Source organism: Coenobita brevimanus, chromosome 95 (assembly GCF_032717465.1).
Source record: "Coenobita brevimanus isolate Jiangsu-jjx chromosome 95, ASM3271746v2, whole genome shotgun sequence".
Classification (NCBI taxonomy): domain Eukaryota; kingdom Metazoa; phylum Arthropoda; class Malacostraca; order Decapoda; family Coenobitidae; genus Coenobita; species Coenobita brevimanus.
This window is the reverse complement of record NC_137048.1, coordinates 29,396,064-29,420,046: the sequence shown is the minus strand read 5'-3', so window position 1 is coordinate 29,420,046 and position 23,983 is coordinate 29,396,064. Positions and strand designations below refer to the sequence as shown.

The 23,983-nt window shown below is 41.8% G+C and overlaps 2 protein-coding genes across 2 annotated transcripts; both read left to right on the top strand.

Annotated features, from left to right (window-relative positions):
• Positions 1–4,369: 4,369 nt before the first annotated feature.
• Positions 4,370–10,844, top strand: LOC145413152 (D-beta-hydroxybutyrate dehydrogenase, mitochondrial-like). The gene is made up of 8 exons (XM_080282877.1): positions 4,370–4,534; positions 5,071–5,154; positions 5,432–5,594; positions 6,716–6,871; positions 7,698–7,803; positions 8,545–8,606; positions 9,338–9,480; positions 10,563–10,844. Exons 1-8 carry the CDS (start codon positions 4,370–4,372, stop codon positions 10,740–10,742), a joined length of 1,059 nt encoding a protein of 352 aa, XP_080139003.1. The 3' UTR covers positions 10,743–10,844.
• Positions 10,845–15,883: 5,039 nt separating this feature from the next.
• Positions 15,884–23,760, top strand: LOC145413138 (D-beta-hydroxybutyrate dehydrogenase, mitochondrial-like). Its single transcript, XM_080282856.1, has 8 exons — positions 15,884–16,057; positions 16,640–16,723; positions 17,017–17,179; positions 18,282–18,437; positions 19,266–19,371; positions 20,072–20,133; positions 20,943–21,085; positions 22,187–23,760. Exons 1-8 carry the CDS (start codon positions 15,893–15,895, stop codon positions 22,364–22,366), a joined length of 1,059 nt encoding a protein of 352 aa, XP_080138982.1. The 5' UTR covers positions 15,884–15,892; the 3' UTR covers positions 22,367–23,760.
• Positions 23,761–23,983: the final 223 nt, after the last annotated feature.

Here is a 23,983-nt window from a genome sequence, read left to right as displayed (position 1 = left end):
CACCTCCGCCTAAGTGATTTACTCTGCACATTACATCTCTCTATCCCCTTGTATGCTATTGAACCCCGACGCATCATATAAAGGAGAATCATTCCTGGCCTGGGAAACACAAGAATTCTCTCTCACCCAAGGAATACAAGCCAAGAAAGTGACAAGTAGAAGGCGAAAATTGGATGAACTCTCGTCCTTACTCTGCATGATGAAGATACCTATTTGGACTCTATAATACTGCTGACTGCACTCTATGATACGGCATGCAGGCTAACCAAACCTAATAACAAGAGGCGACCCCAAAAATGTCCGTCAAATACTTTCTTTCCCTTCCTGATGTAACTACTTCGAAGACATGACAATTTTTGCTTCACTTCTGCTACGATCCGATAATTTTACTCTACTTCAAAAGAATTTTCGAACTGGAGGGATCAGATATATACAGCGTTCAACAGTCCTTCACTACAAACATCTCTCGTAAAATGAATACAAATCGTTTGGAGTTTGCATGGGTAAACTATAAGCAAAAATTCATGGGCTGAAACTGTTATACTTCTAACTTTAACCAAATTCAATCACATAAAACTTATACTAACCCAACTCAACCTAACCCAACCCCACCCAGCCTAACCTAACCAGACCAAATCAAATCTAACCGATCCAAACCCAACGAACAACCCCGCCCATCCCAACCCATCCCAACCCTAACCTAACCAAACCTAACCAAATCAAGCCAAACCTAACCAAACAAAGCAAACCTAACCTGGACCACCCCAGATTGACAGTTGTTCGCAATTTTGTCTCGTGGATGAAAAAAAAAAAAAAATTAAATATTCCAAAATGAACACTGGAACTGTTATTTTACCTTCACTATAAATGAATCCCTGGTTCAATGTTCCATTAGTAAAACACGGCCTATGCATTAAATTCTCTAATGGTCGCGACAACTCTACAGTAGTAATGTATTAATGATAACGCCAACTGCTTCTTCTTTATTTACTTTATTATTATTTATCTGTATTCATTTATTCATAATGTTTATTTTTTATCTGCTGCTGAGTGTGAGTTACAGAAGCGTGACAATTAAATTCAGCTTGGAGAGTTATAGGAGTCTAAGAGTGTTGGGGAAAAAAAAAAAAAAAATCAGTCCAGGAGATTCTTTTTCGAAACTGACTATTGCCATCATTAACCACTTCACAAAAAAAAAAAAAAAAAATCACTAAAATAAATAAAATCGGCAGCATGTAGCAGGAGTTAAGTCTTAATAAAGGAGTCCAGTCCACAGTAAATGTATTAGGGCATCTAAATTTGCCATAACTCACTTGAATGATTACTCTTAACACTGGATTGTCTGATTCCTGTGTAATGATCAGCTACTAACCTAAACTGATTGTAACAGTAGGCAACAAAAACTAACTTAATTCAACCAAATCTGCAAAACCTAATATAAACACAAATGCCATAACAGGAGCAGAAAACCTGACTTAACCCAACCAGGTCTACATGTGTCATCTTAATTTATATGCCATTTCTGTGGAAGATAACCTAACATACTGTAAGCAAGCCTGACCTAACCTAAATCCAATACAGATACCGTAAAAGATGAAGGGAACCTAATCTAATCTAACCAAACCTAACATTCAAGAAGATGAACTAACCTAAGCTAACCTAACTTACCCAGACCTTACAAACTGGGGCATAAACTAACTTAACCTAATATAACCAGATCTGACTTAACCTTATTGCAACGCAGACGCCACAACAGAGGGATTAACCTAACCAGGCACCCCTAGCGTGCATTCAGTACGAAGAGTGGGTATTAGCGATGAAGTGGTGATATGCAAGGATGTGGGGTGTGCAGGAGAGACTGCCAAGCTTCAGGGAACAGACTGCCAAATCTATGCCCAAAGTCTGACGCATCAACCCTTTCAGTCCGATGGCATAACTTCTACTTGGCTCTTGCTGTCTCGTGATCACAATACTGAGTTTGGTGGAGATTTTTGGAACTGCTGAGGTCTTCATGGAGAATAAAATCTTTTCGAGATAGCACTGATAAAATTAAAGCCAAAAAAAAAAAAAAAAAGTCATCGTTTGAAGGGATTAAGAAAAAAAGTGGCCCACCAGCCAGTTTCATCACTCAAGTTGCGAGGAGTGGTTCAATCTAGGTGTACCAAATCCACGGTACACCATCTCTATCAGACTACATTGCCTATCTGGTCACGTTCACACACTCGTCTCGAATTAATTGCCTAACACCAAACCTTCACGTACACCTCAGCCTAATCACGGTACTTTATTGATACCGAAACTATAGTTCTTTTACCTTAACCTGGCCTAGATTTTCGTCCTTTTGCAGCTCTTTCAACAAGCTCTATGGCAGACGAGGACAATGCTACGGCACAGTCCTTTCTATAACACTTCTTTGTAACTAACGCAATGTTATCTCGTGTGATACTTAAGCATTCAAGATGGAGAGAGAGAGAAATTTTAGGACAAGTTTAAGTACAACGAGTATAGTGCGATTCAAAGTATGAAACCAAGGAACGTAAAAATACAAATGATGAGAATATTTGTCATTTAGTATGTGTCCGAACACTCTGGAACACGATTAATTTACTTTTTTATTTAGATTCTTTACTACTCAGTACAAGCACGGAGAAGGCTAAGCAGGAAGGGTATACTAGGGCAAAGGGATAGTGATGCACTGATGGGGCAAAATTTATGATTAAAAATACACAGTACGGAAATACGATACTACATTAAAAAAAAGTAAATACAGCAGAAAAACAAACAGTACATGAATTTTACCGTAAGTGTTAGAAGTACTGTATATGCACAACGTCCTCTAGATCAGCCTCGCCTCACCAAAGCCATTTTCTGTGATCCACGTCAAGGTCAAAACGGCTTGAAGTTACCACCGCGGCAGTGTGTGTGTTCCAACCTCGCCTACGACTTGCACTCCACACCACTCCACTCCACACTACTTGACTCCACTTCCACACCGCATCACCAGCTTAACACCTTCTACGTAAGTGAAATTTGCACTGAACCTCTTCACTGGGAAAGGTCGTCCCTGCATTTGACAAGAATCTTTGTGTGTTGAAAGACTAAAATAAAACAGACGTTATCGTATGGAAAGAATCAAAGTAAACTGTTCCTAACTTGAAATATTTATTACTTGTCACTACGAAAGAAACAATGTCTGGTGGTAACGGACCGCAATGAAACAAACGCCACTGTAACTAAGTGTTGATGATGGCTGTCGCTAACCCCGTCACTGCGAGAAAGAATCAAATTAGGTCGTTATCGTACTAAGAGTATGAATGACTGTATGGCTAGAGGGATGCATGGGCACGAAAAAAGGACAAGGCCATATCACTGAACACTTCTCATTTCCTTAATCTTCTGGCCATTCTCAAACCTGTTGCCATGTGGACAAACGAGATGTGCTGCTCTGAAAATGACATCTGCATGAGATTATATTCAACCCTTGCTGGATGACATGTGTCGTGAGTTCCTGTGTGACACACACACACACACACACACACACACACACACACATATATACACACACACACACAGATAGACATAGATGCATTTATCAACGGCTCCCTAAGAAACACTTAACAATACACTCAATCCTTCAACTAATGATGAGTTATGTTCTCATGGCGCTATCCGTACCGAAGCTGTTAACAGCGATACGACACCGGACGTGCACAGTCAAAGTTACGATTAATTGCCTGCCTTAACTACGACTGTTTTTGCATGAAGGACAAAGCAAGGATAGATTCCAATGCAAGATAGACAAGAATATTTCAGATTCCCCCCTGCAGGAGAGAAACGAAAAGTAAATTGCTAAGTATCCGGCGAGTCTTTCCTTACTGCAAACAAGTCTTCCTTAAAATAAAAACAGTACAATTCGGTTATTCTGTGAGCCCTAACCCTTAAGTCATCGAAAAAACTATCTTCTCAGTTTTTGTCTGAAGATAATTTACCGATAAAGTGGCGAGACATTCATGACAGCTGTATAAGGCCCTAAGAGTTTATGTTGTGTGTGTGTGTGTGTGTGTGTGTGTGTGTGTGTGTGTTTACTCAATAATACAGTTACACGTTCGTACTCGGACAAATATGACGATTATGTTTTAGAGCTAAAGGAATTTGTCCAACCGAAGGAATTTCTAGGTATCAGAGGCTTCAAAATTAATGTGGAATAACCCTGCCTTTGCTAATGGTTCACCTACGAATATTTCTTTCATCCAAGACCAGTCACTTCTGTACAATCGTGAAAAATTATAGTCGAAAGTGGAAAACTGGGGTACGATGATGATGATGATGATGATGATGATGTGTTACAGGGTGATACAAAAAATTCAAGATGATGCTGACTGTGAACAAGATGAGTCGGGTGCTGTTATGCGGGGCTGTGAGTGTGGCGGCAGCTGCTATACTCAACCTCTTGGGCATCCTCTCCTTCTTCTCCACATTTATCACCCTCTGGACACTGTCTGCCGGTGTCTACCTCTTCCTTGGCACTCTAATGGTAAGTGGATTTAGTCGATACGGAATGATGATGATGATGATGATGAAAAAGTGTGAGGAAATGAATCAGATAGTGTCCAAGACCATACACAGAAAACCTGGGTCATTTCTGGCTGACAAATTGCAGACGGAGGAAAGGGAGAGCGTAGCTCTTACACCCACACGTACAGCACCTGCCACATACTCCCACACTCTCCTCACTGTAACCCGCCAGCAAGAAATGACACAGTACTCGCGTGTGTGGGCTACGGCAGTCTCTGTATCATGCACCTGTACAGTCATCTACTAAAGTCTAGTCAGTTTTCCTGTTTCTATACGCTTGACTGTAACGTAGCGAACTGAGACGCTTAATATAATTCATCTGTGGGTGATAATACGCATCTTTGACTACTACGGCTCCTTCAGGCATCCGTAAATCAACAATGTGAGATACGGGAGGCGAACGGACATTTGCAATTGACTGTACATGTTGCCAAAGATAACCTGGGTGGAGAAGGAGCCTAATTACTCTGAATGCTAAATAACCTTTCATCCCAGGTTGATATGGAAGGCAAGTCTGTGCTGATTACTGGGTGTGACTCCGGCTTCGGCCACGCCCTCGCTCTGCATTTGGACGCTATGGTGAGAGAGAGAGAGAGAGAGAGAGAGAGAAAGAAAGAGAGAGACGTAATAGCTACGTTATGCAGGTGGTATTCGCAGTGGTTTTTGTGTGTGCGTAAACAAGCCACACTAGGACCTAATAATCTACTCAGAACTTCAAGAAATAAACAGATTTCTATGCAAGGTGTAGGTGATTTTGCCTGCTGCCTGAGTGGTAATGGTGAGAGAGAACAGGCAGAGGCAGATGGATATAAACAGATAGACAGAAACTCATCCTACTCATAATATTTCTCTTCAGGGTATAGGTGTGTTTGCCTGCTGCCTCAACGCTGATGGTGATGGAGGTAAGCGTCTCCGTGACCGCGGCTCCTCCAGGCTCCACGTCCTACAAATGGACATCACCAAACCCGACCAGATCACCAAGGCGCTCACACAGGTCAAGCAAGTCCTCGGCTCTGAAGGTTAGATCACTGTTTAGGTCCAGGCATGATGGGTGTGCAGGGAATTTACGTACGATCATGATGGGTTGGCTGGGAATTTATGTACGATCATGGTGGGTTTGCTGAGAATTTACAGTGTCATTATGGTCAGACCAGAAATTACATACGGTCATAATGGTTAGCTCAGAATTTACATACGATCATAATGAATGGCTGAGAATTTACAACTGGTCACGATGGTTTGCAGAGAATTCACATGTATCTGCGGTCAACAAATCCAACAAATCAGCTCGGAAGTTCCTGTTATGCAATAATATACACTCCCAGTAAACAGTCCTACTCATCCGGTTAAGAATGTTCTCAGGTCGGAAGGTTGGTTCAAGGATGTGCAACTGTACAGTTGTGATTAATCATTCTTGTAATTCATTAGTTACAAAGGTTAGCTGAGGATTTACATACGGTCTATACCAACAATCCTAGTTGAGAAGGTTACATGACAATGTAAACCTGACAACAAAAGTCCCGTCGCCACTCCTGTTTCTCGCTCCATGGACACTGAAAATCAGTCTCGTGACTCTACAACAGATGACAGTTGATTGCTTTATCTGACAACAAATTAGTGTCACCTGTGTCATCTGCTTTGGATTAAAGACACTAATATGCAAAATGCGTTTTCAGAACAGATGAGGTGACGGAACTTAGGTGGCGATAATACAAACGGAAATTTAGATCTGATAGGAAGCAAACACTGAAAATTTCTTCCTTCATGCAGATAAAAATTATACGCAAAAGAAGCATTCAGTGCCTGAAGGGGTTAATGATTAAACTGTTCATTGCAACAAAACTACAACTGATTCAGTGAAACTCCAATTCAGAACTTTTCTCTAATGAATCTGCCACCACCTGCAAATGTCAAAATTATATTCCATGATTGTTTAAGAGGAGGCAGGATAAAAAGGTGGTTGGAAGAAAGGCGTCAACCAAAGGGGAGGGGCGGTATGAGGCAAGATGAGTTGTGACGGGAAAAAGGGATTGTTGCTGAGTAGGAATATAAATACCTGAAAGCCAAATATGCGTTAAACAACACCGGTTTGGCAAGTTTATTAAGTCGCTGGTTAATTTGTATGTGTGTATGTTGCCAGGGTCGCTGTGGGGCGTGGTGAACAATGCAGCCATCAGCTCATACGGTGCAGTGGAGTGGGTGTCCATGGAGACCTACAAGAAGGAGTGTGATGTCAACCTCTTTGGCACCATCGTTGTCACCAAGGCATTCCTACCACTCATCCGTAAGGCTAAAGGTGAGGAGACTGGGAATGGAATGGAGGGGAAGGACTGGGTTGGGTCTGGTCGGGTCGGATCTGGTTGGGTCAGGTTGAATCAGGAAGGACTGGGTCGGGTCAGGCTGAGTAAGGTTAAATCAGGTAGGGCTGTGTCGAGCCAGGCTGGGTTGGATCGGATCTGGTTGGGTCAGGTTGAATCGGTTAGAGTTAGGTTGGGTCGGGTCGGACTGGGTTGTGTCGGACTGGGTTGAGTCAGAGCAGAAGGCAGGATGGGTCGGGTTACGTTGAGCCAAGTTAGGTTGGAGCAGGTCTGGCTGGATCGGAGAAGGTCGAGTTGGGTTGGGTAAGGTCAGAGCGGATCGGTTTGGGTTGGGTCGGGTCGGGTAGAATTGGTTCATGTCAGGTCAGGTTGGAACAGATCCAGGTGGACAGGGTTGGATTGGACCGGCTTGGATTGGTTGGGAAAGGGTCTGGTCGGGATGAGTTCGTAGGTTCCTTGGGTCAGGTGGAACACAGGTGAGTGGGATGAAGCGTATGAATTGGGTTGGGTGTGGGTTGCACTAGGCTGAGCTGGGTATGGGTTGCATTGAGTTGGGGGGTAAGCAGAAACTAAAGGGTCAGCTGGGGATATTAAAAAGTGTTAAGAGTAAACACGTCGCCATATACTGAACAACTGAGTGCCGTATTATTAAGAGTTTGTATCTATGACGGATATTCTGTGACTGTGATAGAGATTTCATGTGATGTGAGGTAATGTGACGTGATGTGGTGACGACGGTGCGTGTGTGTAATGCCATGAGGTGTGATGTGATGTGCTGTGATATGATGTGATGTGATATTACAGGTCGCGTGGTGACGATGGGCAGTGCACGTGGGCGCCTCACCTCCCCTTATGGCTCTGTATATGAAGTGTCTAAGTTCGGTGTAGAGGCCTTCAATGATTGCCTCAGGTAAGTGGTAAACAGACTTCTCATTACTGTATCTACTGTAAAATATCCAACTAGCCAGGTCTGCCTTTCATGTAGGATATGTCAGAGCAGGATGATCAATGCAGCACTACGTTAGATGAAATAGGAGCTTTTTGCTTCTCCCCTTCAACACCATGACGTGTTTTTCATTATATCTTTGCAATCCCAAGATGATTTTTATTTAATTCAGGGAACACTTTTCTGCAAGAGACTTCAGTACCAACTGTTTTTCCCGAGATGAATAAAGATGTTTGAATGTTGCAGGGACAAACTTAAAGCGGCTAGATTCAAGTTCCAGAAATGTCTTTTACTGCTTAAAGCTTCCAATCTTCAAACCATTATATTTAATTTAGGGAGGACGTCTTATAATTAAAGAATTATATATAACAAGCAAGCTGAAGGCAAAGAAAACAAAGGACACAGTTACAGTAATAGCCTACTTGATGAGAGAGTTTCCGGCCCCATCAGACACAGCCCTTGATGTGGTGAGGGGTGGTGTGGTGTGGTGTGGTGTGGTGTGTGGTGAGGTGTGGTGTGTGGTGAGGTGTGGTGTGGTGTTGTGTGGTGTGGGAGAGTTACTTATGTGGTGTGATGTGACAGAGTGGTGCAGTGTGTTGTGGTGTGTGATGAGGCTTCGCTATTCCTGAGAGAGAGAGAGAGAGAGAGAGAGAGAGAGAGAGAGAGAGAGAGATAACATAGTAACCCTTCTCTCTACACCAACAGGGTCGAGATGAAACCTTTCGACGTAAAAGTGTCACTGATTGAACCCGGAAACTTTACTGCAGGTGAGTAAAAAAAAAAAAAATCATATTACAGCATTTTCGAGAGAGAGAGAGAGAGAGAGAGTACATGTGTTTGTCTGTCTGTCTCAGTGGAACGATAATGCTCAAGAAAGTACAGGTAAAAGAAAGAAAAAAAAAAAAAGGAAGGAAAAGCTATTACGGCTGATTCAGTTATTTTCGAAATTAAAAATATACAACTGACTATAAGTAAGCCCCAGGGTTCAGCGCCTCAAAATTATCTCGCGGAATTATGAACCAAAGCCCTATGCCTTTTAGAACAAGAATATCTTGAAAGGAGAAACAAATTCAAGATCCATTCACTGCAAGATATCGCGGGCGCACGCGCGCGCGCGCGTGCAACGTATGCCTGGGTAGAGTGTGTGTGAGTGTGCAGGTGATGTGAGTGTGACGTGAGCATGCTTACGTAGTTGGCGTGGGGGTGCGTTTACATGTGTACTGTAATTTCCAGTTTCTTAACGACTTCCTAAAGTATACCCTTCTTACTCTATCTTGGCCAATAATACCATCTCTCCATCTTGAATGCTGAGTAGTAACGATAAATTAACAGTAGAACATGGAGCTAATAACGAAAAAGTGCTATGAAAAGGATGTATAACCATAATATTTTTTTTTTCTGCCAGTAAGCTTTGTTGATGAGGCTGCTAAAGGACGAAGCCAAATGCACACCAGCAATTCCTTATAACACCACAACAACATTACACTGTCGTCTACAGGCACGAAGATCTTCAACGAGGAGTACGTCCGTGGGTTGGGTAAGAAAATGTGGAGTGAGATGGACGAGGAGGTGAAGAACGCCTACGGGAAGGAGTTCTATGACGATCTACTCCAGAAGCAGTTCCTCAATACACGCTCGGGGGTAAGTCGTGGTATGCTAGCTAATCAGATCATGTGATAAACAGCTCACAATTAGCCTAAACGAAATTCTGAGAAAGAAAAAATTAAACAGCCTTGCGGTAGATGCTATACGGGATGTGATCATTAAGTGCGACTTAGAAAAGGGGGGGAAAAATTAAATCCTTGAACTGTACCACTTGGGTGAATTGGTGTGAATGTAATCGCTTCACGATCTCCCATCTACCAAGACACACCCTATCAATTCAGACTCCGACAATGTAACTGTTAAAGTCTTGCGTACTTCATTATGATCTACGCTACAAACTACATAATGTCTTTTTAGAATTTATGATAGAAAACAATGTCTATTATTTCCCAGTCCATAATAGGAAATAAAAGCACCACAGTTGAATTGTTAACCGCTTCAGTTTGATTATTCTTTATTTTTGCTACTATTTTATTCAGCTCTGGGGGGACTAAGAAAGGTTGGGTTAGCCTCCTTTACTCCTTGTTTTCCACTACTGCCATAATTTCACTTCATTAATTCTCCATTTCATTTAATACTTTCTTTTAAGTACAGTACCATTATCTGTTTAATTCTTTCTTTCCTCGCCAGAATCACTGTGTGAGAAAAATGTCAGAGGTGATCAGTCCTTTACTATATTCCACTATCACTTTTCTTCGGTGCTTTGTTTCTACTGTCACCAATTTTTCCACTGTCATTACCTCGCTGTTAATATTTTCTTTCCATCATTTCTTTCCTCCCTCAGAACCCAGACGTGAGTGAGGTGATAGACATGACACCTGAGACTCTAAGCCACAGATATCCCCATGCACTCTACCAACCCATGGACGCCAGGACTTATTCCGATCTCTTATTTATTCTTATTTTCCTAACATTGTTTCTTTAGTTACCACTTTCATTCTCCTACTACATTTTTTTACTATAACTCTTTCCGCAGTTACCAGGCTATTTTTAAAAAAAATTCCTTCTATTATTTCACTACGTTCTTTCTGCAACTGTCATCTTTCCACTCACATTTTCCTTCGATCAGCATAACCTATCCATTAATACATCATTCACCTTCCCCCTCTCTCCCCCAGAACCCCGACATGAGTGAGGTGATAGAAGTGATCACAGAAGCCCTAACCCAGAGATACCCCCAGGCCCGCTACCAACCCATGGACACCAAGATGTACTTCGTTCTCTTCGCCGCCACACACTTTCCTGAGTGGCTTTCCGACTTCATCTTCGAGCAGCTGATATTGAAGAGCACCTGGTGAGGAGGAGGAAGAGGAGGATCGCGTATTTCAGAGCTACATTGGCCATTTCAGCACCACATTTAAACCACCGAACAATTAACTTCTTTTGCCCAAGGACATTTTATTTTATTATTTTTTATCTGCTGTCTTTAAATTACTCTTATCAGAAACCCATCACCCAAATGATGTTAATTTTCCCTTATGTCTCCTAATGATAGACAGCAACCAGTGGACTCTCTCTCTCTCTCTCTCTCTCTCTACCATGAGGCTTTCATCATCTGAGTAAAAATCGCCTGAGAGCAACAAGAAATACCCTCAAAAGACCCCAACATGCTGAAGGAGCTAAGGTCCTCGTCTCACTGAGGTCTGAATATTTCGTAACACCTCCACGTAAGTGATTTACTCTGCACATTACATCTCTCTATCCCCTTGTATGCTATAGAACCCCGACGCATCATATAAAGGAGAATCATTCCTGGCCTGGGAAACAGAAGAATTCTCTCTCACCCAAGGAATACAAGCCAAGAAAGTGATAAGTAGAAGGCGAAAATTGGATGAACTCTCGTCCTTACTCTGCATGATGAAGATACCTGTTTGGCCTCTATAATACTGCTGACTGCACTCTATGATACGGCATGCAGGCTAAACAAATCTAATAACAAGAGGCGACCCCAAAAATGCCCGTCAAATACTTTCTTTCCCTTCCTGATGTAACTACTTCGAAGACATGACAATTTTTGCTTCACTTCTGCTACGATCCGACAATTTTACTCTACTTCAAAAGAATTTTCGAACTGGAGGGATCAGATATATACAGCGTTCAACAGTCCTTCACTACAAACATTTCTCGTAAAATGAATACAAATCGTTTGGAGTTTGCATGGGTAAACTATAAGCAAACGTTCATGGGCTGAAACTGTTATACTTCTAACTTTAACCTAATTCAATCACATAAAACTTATACTAACCCAACCCAACCCCACCCAGCCTAATCTAACCACACCAAATTAAATCTAACCCATCCAAACCCAACGAACAACCCCGCCCATCCCAACCCAACCCAACCCTAACCTAACCAAACCTAACCAAATCAAGCCAAACCTAACCAAACCAAGCAAACCAAACCTGGACCACCCCAGATTGACGGTTGTTCGCAATTTTATGTCTCGTGGATGAAAAAATAAAAATAAATAAATATTCCAAAATGAACACTGGAACTGTTATTTTACCTTCACTATAAATGGATCCCAGGTTCAATGGTCCATTAGTAAAACACGGACTATGCATTAAATCCTCTAATGGTCGTGACAACTCTAGTAATGTATTAATGATAACGCCAACTGATTCTTCTTTATTTACTTTATTATTATTTATCTGTATTCATTTATTCATAATGTTTATTTTTTATCTGCTGCTGAGTGTGAGTTACAGAAGCGTGACAATTAAATTCAGCTTGGAGAGTTATAGAGTCTAAGAGTGTTGGAAAAAAAAAATCAGTCCAGGAGATTCTTTTTCGAAACTGACTATTGCCATCATTAACCACTTCACGGCAAAAAAAAAAAAAAAAAAATCACCAAAATAAATAAAATCGGCAGCATGTAGCAGGAGTTAAGTCTTAATAAAGGAGTCCAGTCCACAGTAAATGTATTAGGGCATCTAAATTTGCCATAACTCACTTGAATGATTACTCTTAACACTGGATTGTCTGATTCCTATGTAATGATCAGCTACTAACCTAAACTGATTGTAACAGTAGGCTACAAAAACTAACCTAATTCAACCAAATCTGCAAAACCTAATATAAACACAAATGCCATAACAGAACAAGAAAACCTGACCTAACCCAACCAGGTCTACATGTGTCATCTTAATTTATATGTCATTTCTGTGGAAGATAACCTAACATTAGCAGCCTGACCTAACCTAAATCCAATACAGATACCGTAAAAGAAGAAGGGAACCTAATCTAATCTAACCAAACCTAACATTCAAGGAGATGAACTAACCTATGCTAACCTAACTTACCCAGACCTTACAAACTGGGGCATAAACTAACTTAACCTAATATAACCAGATCTGACAACCTTATTGGAACGTAGACTCCACAACAGAGGGATTAACATAACCAGGCACCCCTAGCGTGCATTCAGTACGAAGAGTGGGTATTAGCGATGAAGTGGTGATATGTAAGGATGTGGGGTGTGCAGGAGAGACTGCCAAGCTTCAGGGAACAGACTGCCAAATCTATGTCCAAAGACTGACGCATCAACCCTTTCAGTCCAATGGCATAACTTCTACTTGGCTCTTGTCTCGTGATCACAATACTGAGTTTGATGGAGATTTTAGGAACTGCTGAGGTCTTCATGGAGAATACAATCTTTTCGAGATAGCACTGGGGAAAAAAAAAAAAAAAAAAAAAAAAAGTCATCGTTTGAAGTCGTTTGAAGGGATTTAAAAAAGTGGCCCACCAGCCGGTTTCATCACTCAGTGGCGAGGAATGGTTCAATCTAGGTGCACCAAATCCACGGTACACCATCTCTATCAGACTACATTACCTATCTGGTCACGTTCACACACTCGTCTCGAATTAATTGCCTAACACCAAACCTTTACGTACACCTCAGCCTAATCACGATACTTTATTGATAACGATACTATAGTTCTTTTACCTTAACCTGGCCTAGATTTTCGTCCTTTTGCAGCACTTTCAACAAGCTCTATGGCAGACGAGGACAATGCTACGGCACAGTCCTTTCCATACAACTTCTTTGTAACTAACGAAATGTTATCTCGTGTGATACTTAAGCATTCAAGATGGAGAGAGAGACAAATTTTAGGATAAGTTTAAGTAAAACGAGTATAGTGCGATGCAAAGTATGAAACCTAGGGACGTAAAAATAAAGACGATGAGAATATTTGTCATTAAGTATGTGTCCGAACACTCTGGAACACGATTTATTTTTTTTATTTAGATTCTTTACTACTCAGTACAAGCACGGAGAAGGCTAAGCAGGAAGGGTATACTAGGGCAAAGGGATAGTGATGCACTGATGGGGCAAAATTTATGATTAAAAATACACAGTACGGTATTACGATACTACATTAAAAAAAGTAAAGAAATACAGCAGAAAAACAAATAGTACATGAATTTTACTGTAAGTGTTAAAAGTATATGCACAACGTCCTCTAGATCAGCCTCGCCTCACCATAGCCATTTTCTGTGATCCACGTCAAGGTCAAAACGGCTTGAAGTTGCCACCAGGCAGTATATGTTTCAACCTCGCCCACGACTTGCACTCCACACCACTCCACTCCACACTACTTGACTCCACTTCCACACCGCATCACCAGCTTAACACCTTCTACGTAAGTGAAATTTGCACTGAACCTCTTCACTGGGAAAGGTCGTCCCTGCATTTGACAAGAATCTTTGTGTGTTGAAAGACTAAAATAAAACAGACGTTATCGTACGGAAAGGCTCAAAGTAAACTGTTCCTAACTTGAAATATTTATTACTTGTCACTACGAAAGAAACAATGTCTGGTGGTAACGGACCGCAATGAAACAAACGCCACTATAACTAAGTGTTGATGAAGGCTGTTGCTAACCCTGTCACTGCGAGAAAGAATCAAATTAGGTCGTTATCGTACTAAGAGTATGAATGACTGTATGGCCAGAGGGATGCATGGGCACGAAAAAAGGACAAGGCCATATCACTGAACACTTACCATTTCCTTAATCTTCTGGCCATTCTCAAACCTGTTGCCATGTGGACAAACAAGATGTGCTGCTCTGAAAATGACATCTGCATGAGGTTATATTCAACCCTTGCTGGATGACATGTGTCGTGAGTTCCTGTGTGACACACACATACACACACACACACACACACACACACACACACACATATATATATATATATATATATATATATATATATATATATATATATATATATATATATCACACACACACACACACACACGTGTATACTGTATATATATATATATATATATATATATATATATATATATATATATATATATATATATATATATATATATATATATATATAGTTGCATTTATCAACGGCTCCCTAAGAAACACTTAACAATACAATCAATCCTTCAACTAATGATGAGTTATGTTTTCATGGCGCTATCTGTACCGAAGCTGATAACAATGATACGAACGTGCACAGTCAAGGTTACGATTAATTCCCTGCCTTAACTATGACTGTTTTTGTATGACGGACAAAGCAAGGATAGATTCCAATACAAGATAGATAAGAATATTTCAGATTCCCCCCTGCAGGAGAGAAACGAAAAGTAAATTGCTGACTATCTTGCGTGTCTTTCCTTACTGCAAACAGGTAACCTTACAATAAAAACAGTACAATTCGGTTATTCTGTGAGCCCTAACCCTTAAGTCATCGAAAAAACTATCTTCTCAGTTATTGTCTGAAGATAATTTACCGCTAAAGTGGCGAGACATTCATGACAGCTGTATAAGGCCCGAAGAGTCTATGTTGTGTGTGTGTGTATGTAATTCACCGGGTCGGTCAGGATCACTTGATGGTCGTGAGCGTCAGCTTTTACCCTCTCGGAAGGGAGCTGAGAGCTCATATAGTCCGATCTAAGGGCAAGGCTGTGACCTTCACACACGCACCCACCCGTCCCCTTGCTCAAGGGGGACAGTAACCACCCACTTCGTCATTGAAACTTTTCGCAACCTGAGCGAGGCGCGAACTCCCGTCTACAAGATGGCAAGCGAGAACGTTACCACTGCACCAGCGAGCGGTGTGTGTGTGTGTGTGTGTGTGTGTGTGTGTGTGTGTGTGTTTACTCAATAATACAGTTACACGTTTGTACTCAGACAAATATGACGATTATGTTTTAGAGCTAAAGGAGTTTGTCCAACCGAAGGAAATTCTAGGTATCAGAGGCTTCAAAATTAATGTGGAAAAACCCTGCCTTTGCTAATGGTTCACCTACGAATATTTCTTTCATCCAAGACCAGTCACTTCTGTACAATCGCGAAAAATTCTAGTCAAAAGTGGAAAACTGGGGTACGATGATGATGATGATGATGATGATGATGATGATGATGATGATGATGATGATGATCATGACGATGATGTGTTACAGGGTGACAAAAAAAAAAAATTCAAGATGATGCTGACTGTCAACAAGATGAGTCGGGTGCTGTTATGCGGGGCTGTGAGTGTGGCGGCAGCTGCTATACTCAACCTCTTGGGCATCCTCTCCTTCTTCTCCACATTCATCACCCTCTGGACACTGTCTGCCGGTGTCTACCTCTTCCTTGGCACTCTTACGGTAAGTGGATTTAGTCGATACGGAATGATGATGATGATGATGATGATGATGATGACGATGATAATGATGATGATGATGATGATGATGAAAAAGTGTGAGGAAATGAATCAGACACTGTCCAAGACCATACACAGAAAACCTGGGTCATTTCTGGCTGACAAATTACAGACGGAGGAAAGGGAGAGCGTAGCTCTTACACCCACACGTACAGCACCTGCCACATACTCCCACACTCTCCTCACTGTAACCCGCCAGCAAGAAATGACCCAGTACTCGCGTGTGTGGGCTACGGCAGTCTCTGTATCATGCACCTGTACAGTCATCTACTAAAGTCTAGTCAGTTTTCCTGTTTCTATATATACGCTTGATTGTAACGTAACGAACTGAGACGCTTAATATAATTCATCTGTGAGTGATAATACGCATCTTTGACTACTACGGCTCCTTCAGGCATCTGTAAATCAAGAATGTGAGACACGGGAGGCGAACGGACATTTGCAATTGACTGTACATGTTGCCCGAGATAACCTGGGTGGAGAAGGAGCCTAATTATTCTGAATGCTAAATAACCGTTCTTTTCAGGTTGAACTGGGCGGCAAGTCTGTGTTGATTACTGGGTGTGACTCCGGCTTCGGCCACGCCCTCGCTCTGCATTTGGACGCTATGGTGAGACACTGAGAGAGAGAGAGAGAGAGAGAGAGAGAGAGAGAGAGAGAGACGTAATAATTATGTTATGCCGGTGGTATTCGCAGTGGTGTCTATGTGTGTGCATAAACAAGCCACACTAGGACCTAATAATCTACTCAGTACTTTAAGGGATAAACAGATTTCTATGCAAGGTGTTGGTGATTTTGCCTGTTGTCTGAGTGGTAATGGTGAGAGGGGAAAGAGGCAGTTATAGGCAAACAGATACAGCCAGACAGACAGAAACTCATCCTACTCATAATATTTCTCTTCAGGGTATAGGTGTGTTTGCCTGCTGCCTCAACGCTGATGGTGATGGAGGTAAGCGTCTCCGTGACCGCGGCTCCTCCAGGCTCCACGTCCTACAAATGGACATCACCAAACCCGACCAGATCACCAAGGCGCTCACACAGGTCAAGCAAATCCTCGGCTCAGAAGGTTAGATCACTGTTTAGGTCCTGACATGATGGGTGTGCAGGGAATTTACGTACGATCATGATGGGTTGGCTGGGAATTTCTGTACGATCATGGTGGGTTTCCTGAGAATTTACAGTGTCATTATGGTCAGACCAGAATTTATATACGGTCATAATGGTTAGCTCAGAATTTACATACGATCATAATAGCTGAGAATTTACAACTGGTCACGATGGTTTGCAGAGAATTCTCATGTATCTGCGGTCAACAAATCCTACAAATCAGTTCGGAAGTTCCTGTTAAGCATTTATATACACTCCCAGTAAACAGTCCTACTCACCCGGTTAAGAAAGTCCTCAGGTCGGTAGGTTATTTCCAGGATGAAAAATGGTACAGTTATGATCAATAATTCTTGTAATTCTTTTGTCTGAAAGGTTTTACGGTCTAGACCAACAATCCTAGTTGGGAAGGTTACATGACCATTAATGTAAACTTGAAAACAAAAGTCCCGTCGCCACTCCAGTTTCTCACTCCGTGAATACTGAAAATCTGTCTCGTGACTCTACAGCAGCTGACATTTGATTGCTATATTTGACAGCAGATCAGTGTCATCTGTGTCATTTGCTTTGGATTAAAGACACTAATTTGCAAACTGCGTTTTCTGAAAAGCAGACGAGGTGACAGAACTTAGGTGATGATAATACAAATGGAAATTTAGATCTGAGAGTGCAAGCATTGAAAATCTCTTTCTTCATGAAGATAAAAATTATACGCAAAGAAGCATTCAGTACCTCAAGGGGTTAATGATCAAACTGTTCCTTGCAGCAAAACTACAACTGATTCAGCGATCCTCCACTTCAGAACTTTTCTCTAATGAATCTGCCACCACCTGCAAATGTCATGTCAAAATCATATTCCTTGATTATTTAAGAAGAGGTAGGATAATGAGGTGGTTGGAAGAAAAGCGTCAACCAAAAGGCGGGGCGGTATGAGGCAGGGTGAGTTGTCACAGGAAAAATGGATCGTTGCTGAGTACGAATACAAATACCTAAAAGCCAAATGTGTGTTAAAGAAAACCGGCCTGGCAGGTCGCTCGTTAATCTGTATCTGTGTATGTTGCCAGGGTCGCTGTGGGGCGTGGTGAACAATGCAGCCATCAACCCATACGGTGCAGTGGAGTGGGTGTCCTTGGAGTCCTACAAGAAGCTGTGTGACGTCAACCTCTTTGGGACCATTGCTGTCACCAAGGCATTCCTACCACTCATCCGTAAGGCCAAAGGTAAGCGAGGCTGTGAATGGAATGGAGGGGAAGGACTGGGTTGGGTCTGGTCGGGTCGGATCTGGCTGGGTCAGGCTGGATCAGGAAGGATTGTGTCGGGTCAGGCTGAGTAAGGTTAAATCAGGTAGGGCTGTGTCGAGCCAGGCTGGGTTGGATCGGATCTGGTTGGGTCAGATTGAATCAGTTAGAGTTAGGTTGGGTCGGGTCGGACTGGGTTGGGTCAGAGCAGAAGGCAGGATGGGTCGGGTTACGTTGAGCCAACTTAGGTTGGAGCAGGTCTGGCTGGATCGGAGAAGGTCGAGTTGGGTCGGGTAAGGTCAGAGCGGATCGGTTTGGGTTGGGTTGGGTCGGGTCGGGTAGAATTGGTTCATGTCAGGTCAGGTTGGAACAGATCCAGGTGGACACGGTTGGATTGGACTGGGTTGGATTGGACTGGCTTGGATTGGTTGGGAAAGGGTCTGGTCGGGATGAGTTCGTAGGTTCCTTGGGTCAGGTGGAACACAGGTGAGTGGGATGAAGACTATGAATTGGGTTGGGTGTGGGTTGCACTGGGCTGAGTTGGGTATGGGTTGCATTGAGTTGGGGGGGGGTAAGCAGAAACTAAAGGGTCAGCTGGGGATATCAAAAAGTGTTAAGAGTAAACACGTCGCCATATACTGAACAACTGAGTGCCGTATTATTAGGAGTTTGTATCTATGACGGATATTCTGTGACTGTGATAGAGATTTCATGTGATGTGAGGTAATGTGACGTGATGTGGTGACGACGGTGCGTGTGTGTAATGCCATGAGGCGTGATGTCATGATATGATGTGATGTGATATTACAGGTCGCGTGGTGACGATGGGCAGTGTACGTGGGCGCCTCACCTCCCCTTATGGCTCTATATATGAAGTGTCCAAGTTCGGTGTAGAGGCCTTCAATGATTGCCTCAGGTAAGTGGTAAACAGACTTCTCATTACTGTATCTACTGTAAAATATCCAACTAGCCAGGTCTGCCTTTCATGTAGGATATGTCAGAGCAGGATGATCAATGCAGCACTACTTTAGATGAAATAGGAGCTTTTTGCTTCTCCCCTTCAACACCATGATGTGTTTTTCATTATATCTTTGCAATATCAAAGTGATTTTTTATTTAATTCAGGGAACACTTTTCTGCAAGAGACTTCAGTACCAACTGTTTTTCCCGAGATGAATAAAGATGTTTGAATGTTGCAAGGACAAACTTAAAGCGGCTAGATTCAAGTTCCGGAAATGTCTTTTACGGCTTAAAGCTTCCAACCTTCAAATCATTATATTTAATTTGCGAAAGATATCTTATAATTAAACAATTATATATAACAAACAAACTGAAGGCAAAGAAAAAAAAAAAAAACGACACAGAATTAGCCTACTTGATCGGGGAGCCTCCGGCCCTTGGTGTGGTGTAGTGTGGTGTGGGAGCGTTACTTATGTGGTGTGACGTGAGAGGGTAGTGCAGTGCGTTGCACTGTGTTGTGATGTGCGATGAGGCTTCGCTACAGCTACCAAAGACACACACACACACACACACACACACACACACACACACACACACACACACACACACAGGGGGGGGAGGGGTTAACATAGTAACACTTCTCTCTACACCAACAGGGTCGAGATGAAACCTTTCGACGTAAAAGTGTCATTGATTGAACCCGGGAACTTTACTGCAGGTGAGTAAAAAAAAAAAAAAAATCATATTACAGCAGCATGAGAGAGAGAGAGAGAGAGAGAGAGAGAGAGAGAGAGAGAGAGAGAGAGAGAGTACATGTGTCTGTCTGTCTGTCTCAGTGGAACAATAATGCTGAAGTACAAAAAAAAAAAAAAAAAATTAAGACTGATTCAGCTGTTTTTAATAATATACAAATGACTGTAAGTAGGCCCCAGGGTTCAGCGCCTCAAACTTATCTCACGGAATTATTAAAGCCCTATGCCTTTTAAAACAAGAATATCTTGAAAAGAGACAAATTCAAGATCCATTCACTGCAAGATATAGCGCGCGCGCGCTTGTGTGTGTGTGTGTGTGTGTGTGTGTGTGTGTGTGTGTGTGTGTGTGTGTGTGTGTGTGTGTGTGTGTGTGTGTGTGTGCAGGTTACGTGAGTGTGACATGAGCATGCTTACGTAGTTGGCGTGGGGGTGCGTTTACATGTGTTATTTCCAGTTTCTTTACGACTTCCTGAAGTATACACTATTTACTCTAAGTTGGCCCAATATTGCCATCTCTCCATCTTGAATGCTGAGTAGTAACGATAAACTAATACTAGAACATGGTGCTAATAACGAAAAAATGCTATGAAAAGGATGTATAGCCATAGTATTTTTTTTTTCTGCCACTGAGCTTTGTTGATGAGGCTGCTAAAGGACGAAAATCCAGTTTATAATTACCCAGCTAAGTCAAACTCAGATGCTTAAGAAGGAGGAAGCTAAATGTACACCAGCAATTCCTTATAACACCACAACAACATTACACTGTCGTCTACAGGTACGAAGATCTTCAACGAGGAGTACGTCCGTGGGTTGGGTAAGAAGATGTGGAGTGAGATGGACGACGAGGTGAAGAACGCCTACGGGAAGGAGTTCTATGACAATCTACTCCAGAAGCAGTTCCTCACTGCACGCTCGGGGGTAAGTCGTGGTATGCCAGCTACTTAGATCATGTGATAAATAGCTCACAATTAGCCTACACGAAATTCTGAGAGAGGAGAAATAAAACAGCATTGCGGTAGATGCTATACGGGATGTTATCATTAAATGCGATTTTGTAAAGGGGGAAAAAATTAAATCCTGGAACTGTACCACTTGGGTGAATTGGTGTGAATGTAATCGCTTCACGATCTCCCATCTACCAAGACACACCCTATCAATTCAGACTCCGACAATGTAACTGTTAAAGTCTAGATTACTTCAGTATAATCTACGCTACTAAATAATGTCTTTTTAGAATTTATTAAAGAAAACAATGTCTATTATTTCCCAGTCCATAACAAGAAATAAAAACACAAAGTTGAACTGTTAACCTCATCAGTTTGATTAGTTGTTCTTTATTTTTGTTACTAACAATTTTATTCAGCCTTGGTAAGAAATGCAGAGGTTGGGTTAGCCTCCATTACTCCTTGTTTTCCACTACTGCCGTAATTTCACTCCATTAACTTTTCTTCTAATACAATACTTTCTTTTGAGTACCATATCTGCCTAACACCTTTCCTCGCCAGAATCATAACTTGAGAAAAATGTCAGAGGTTATTAGTTCTTTCTATCCACTGACAAATTCATTATATTCCACTATCACTTCTTTTCTTCAGTGCTTTCTTTTTCCTATCACCTTTTTTTTCCACTATCATTACCTCGCGATTAAAATTTTCTCTCCATCACTTCTTTCCTCCCTCAGAACCCATACGTGAGTGAGGTGTTAGACGTGACACCTTAGACTCTAACCCACAGATATCCCCATGCACTCTACCAACCCATGGACGCCAGGACTTATTCCGATCTCTTACGTATACTTATTTTCCTAACATTGTTTCTTTAGTTACCACTTTCATCCTACTACTACTTCTTTTTACTATTACTCTTTCCACTGTTACCATAGGCTACTTTTTTATTTTTAATCCCTTCTATCATTTCACTACGTTCTTTCTACAACTGTCATCTTTCCACCCACATTTTCCTTCGATCAGTATAACCTATCCATTAATACATCATTCACCTTCCCCTTCTCTCCCCCAGAACCCCGACTTGAGTGAGGTGATAGAAGTGATCACAGAAGCCCTAACCCAGAGATACCCCCAGGCCCGCTACCAACCCATGGACACCAAGATGTACTTCCTTCTCTTCGCCGCCACACACTTTCCTGAGTGGCTTTACGACTTCATCTTCGAGCAGCTGGTACTGAAGAGCAACTGGTGAGGAGGAAGAGGAGGAGGATGGCGTACTTCAGAGCTACATTGGCCATTTCAGCACCGCATTTAAACCACCGAACAATTAACTTCTTTTGCCTAAGGACATTTTATTTTATTATTTTTTATCTGCTGTCTTTAAATTACTCTTATCAGAAACCCATCACCCAAATGATGTCGCTTTTCCCTTATGTCTCCTAATGACAGGCAGCAACCAGTGGACTCTCTCTCTCTCACCAAGAGGCTTTTGTCATCACAGTAAAAATCGCCTGAGAGCAACAAGAAATACCCTCAAAAGACCCCAACATGCTGAAGGAACTAAGGTCCTCGTCTCACTGAGGTCTGAATATTTCGTAACACCTCCGCCTAAGTCATTTACTCTGCACATTACATCTCTCTATCCCCTTGTATGCTGCAGAACCCCGACGCATCATATAAAGGAGAATCATTCCTGGCCTGGGAAACAGAAGAATTCTCTCTCACCCAAGGAATACAAGCCAAGAAAGTGACAAGTAGAAGGCGAAAATTGGATGAACTCTCGTCCTTACTCTGCATGATGAAGATACCTGTTTGGACTCTATGATACTGCTGACTGCACTCTATGATACGGCATGCAGGCTAACCAAATCTAATAAGCAGAGGCGTCCCCAAAAATGTCCGTCAAATACTAAAGGCTTGCTTTCCCTTCCTGATGTAACTACTTCGAAGACATGACGTAACTTTTGCTTTACTTCTGCTACTATCCGATAATTTTACCCTACTTCTAAGAGATTCTTCGAATTACAGGGGTTAAATATAGCCTTCAACAGCTTTTTCACTACAAGACACCTCCCGTAAAATGAATATAAATCGCTTGGACTTAACATGGGGGAAACTACAGGCTAAGATATTCAAGGGCTGAAATTGTTATACTTCTAACTTAACCTAATTCGGTCACATATAACTTATACTAACCCAACCCAACCTAACCTAACCCAGCCCAACCCAGCCTAACCTAACCAGAGCAAGTCATATCTAACCCATCCTAACTCAACCCAACAACCCAGCCCCTCCCAACTAAGCTGAACCCTAACCTAACCTAACCAAATCAAGCCAAACCTAACCAAACCAAGCCAACCTAACCTGGACCGCCCCAGATTGATGGTTGTTCGCAATTTTGTCTCGTGGATGAAAATAAATATTCCAAAATGAACACTGGAACTGTTATTTTACCTTCACTATAAATGGATCCCTTGTTCAATGTTCCATTAGTAAAACACGACTTATGCATTAAATCCTCTAATGGTCGGGACAACTCTAGTAATGTATTAATGATAACGCCAACTGATTCTTCTTTATGTACTTTTTTATTATATATCTTTATTTATCTTTATTCATTTATTCATAATGTTTATTTTTTATTTATTGCTGAAAGTGAGTTACAGGAGTCTAAGAGTGTCGGAAAAAACAAAAAAATCAGTCCAAGAGATTCTTTTTCGAAACTGACTATTGCCATCATTAACCACTTCACAGCAAAAAAAAAAAAAAATCACTACAATAAATAAAATCAGCAGGAGACAGCAGTGTTAAGTCTAAATAAAGGAGTCCAGTCCACAGTAAATGTAGTAGGGCATCTAAATTTGCCATA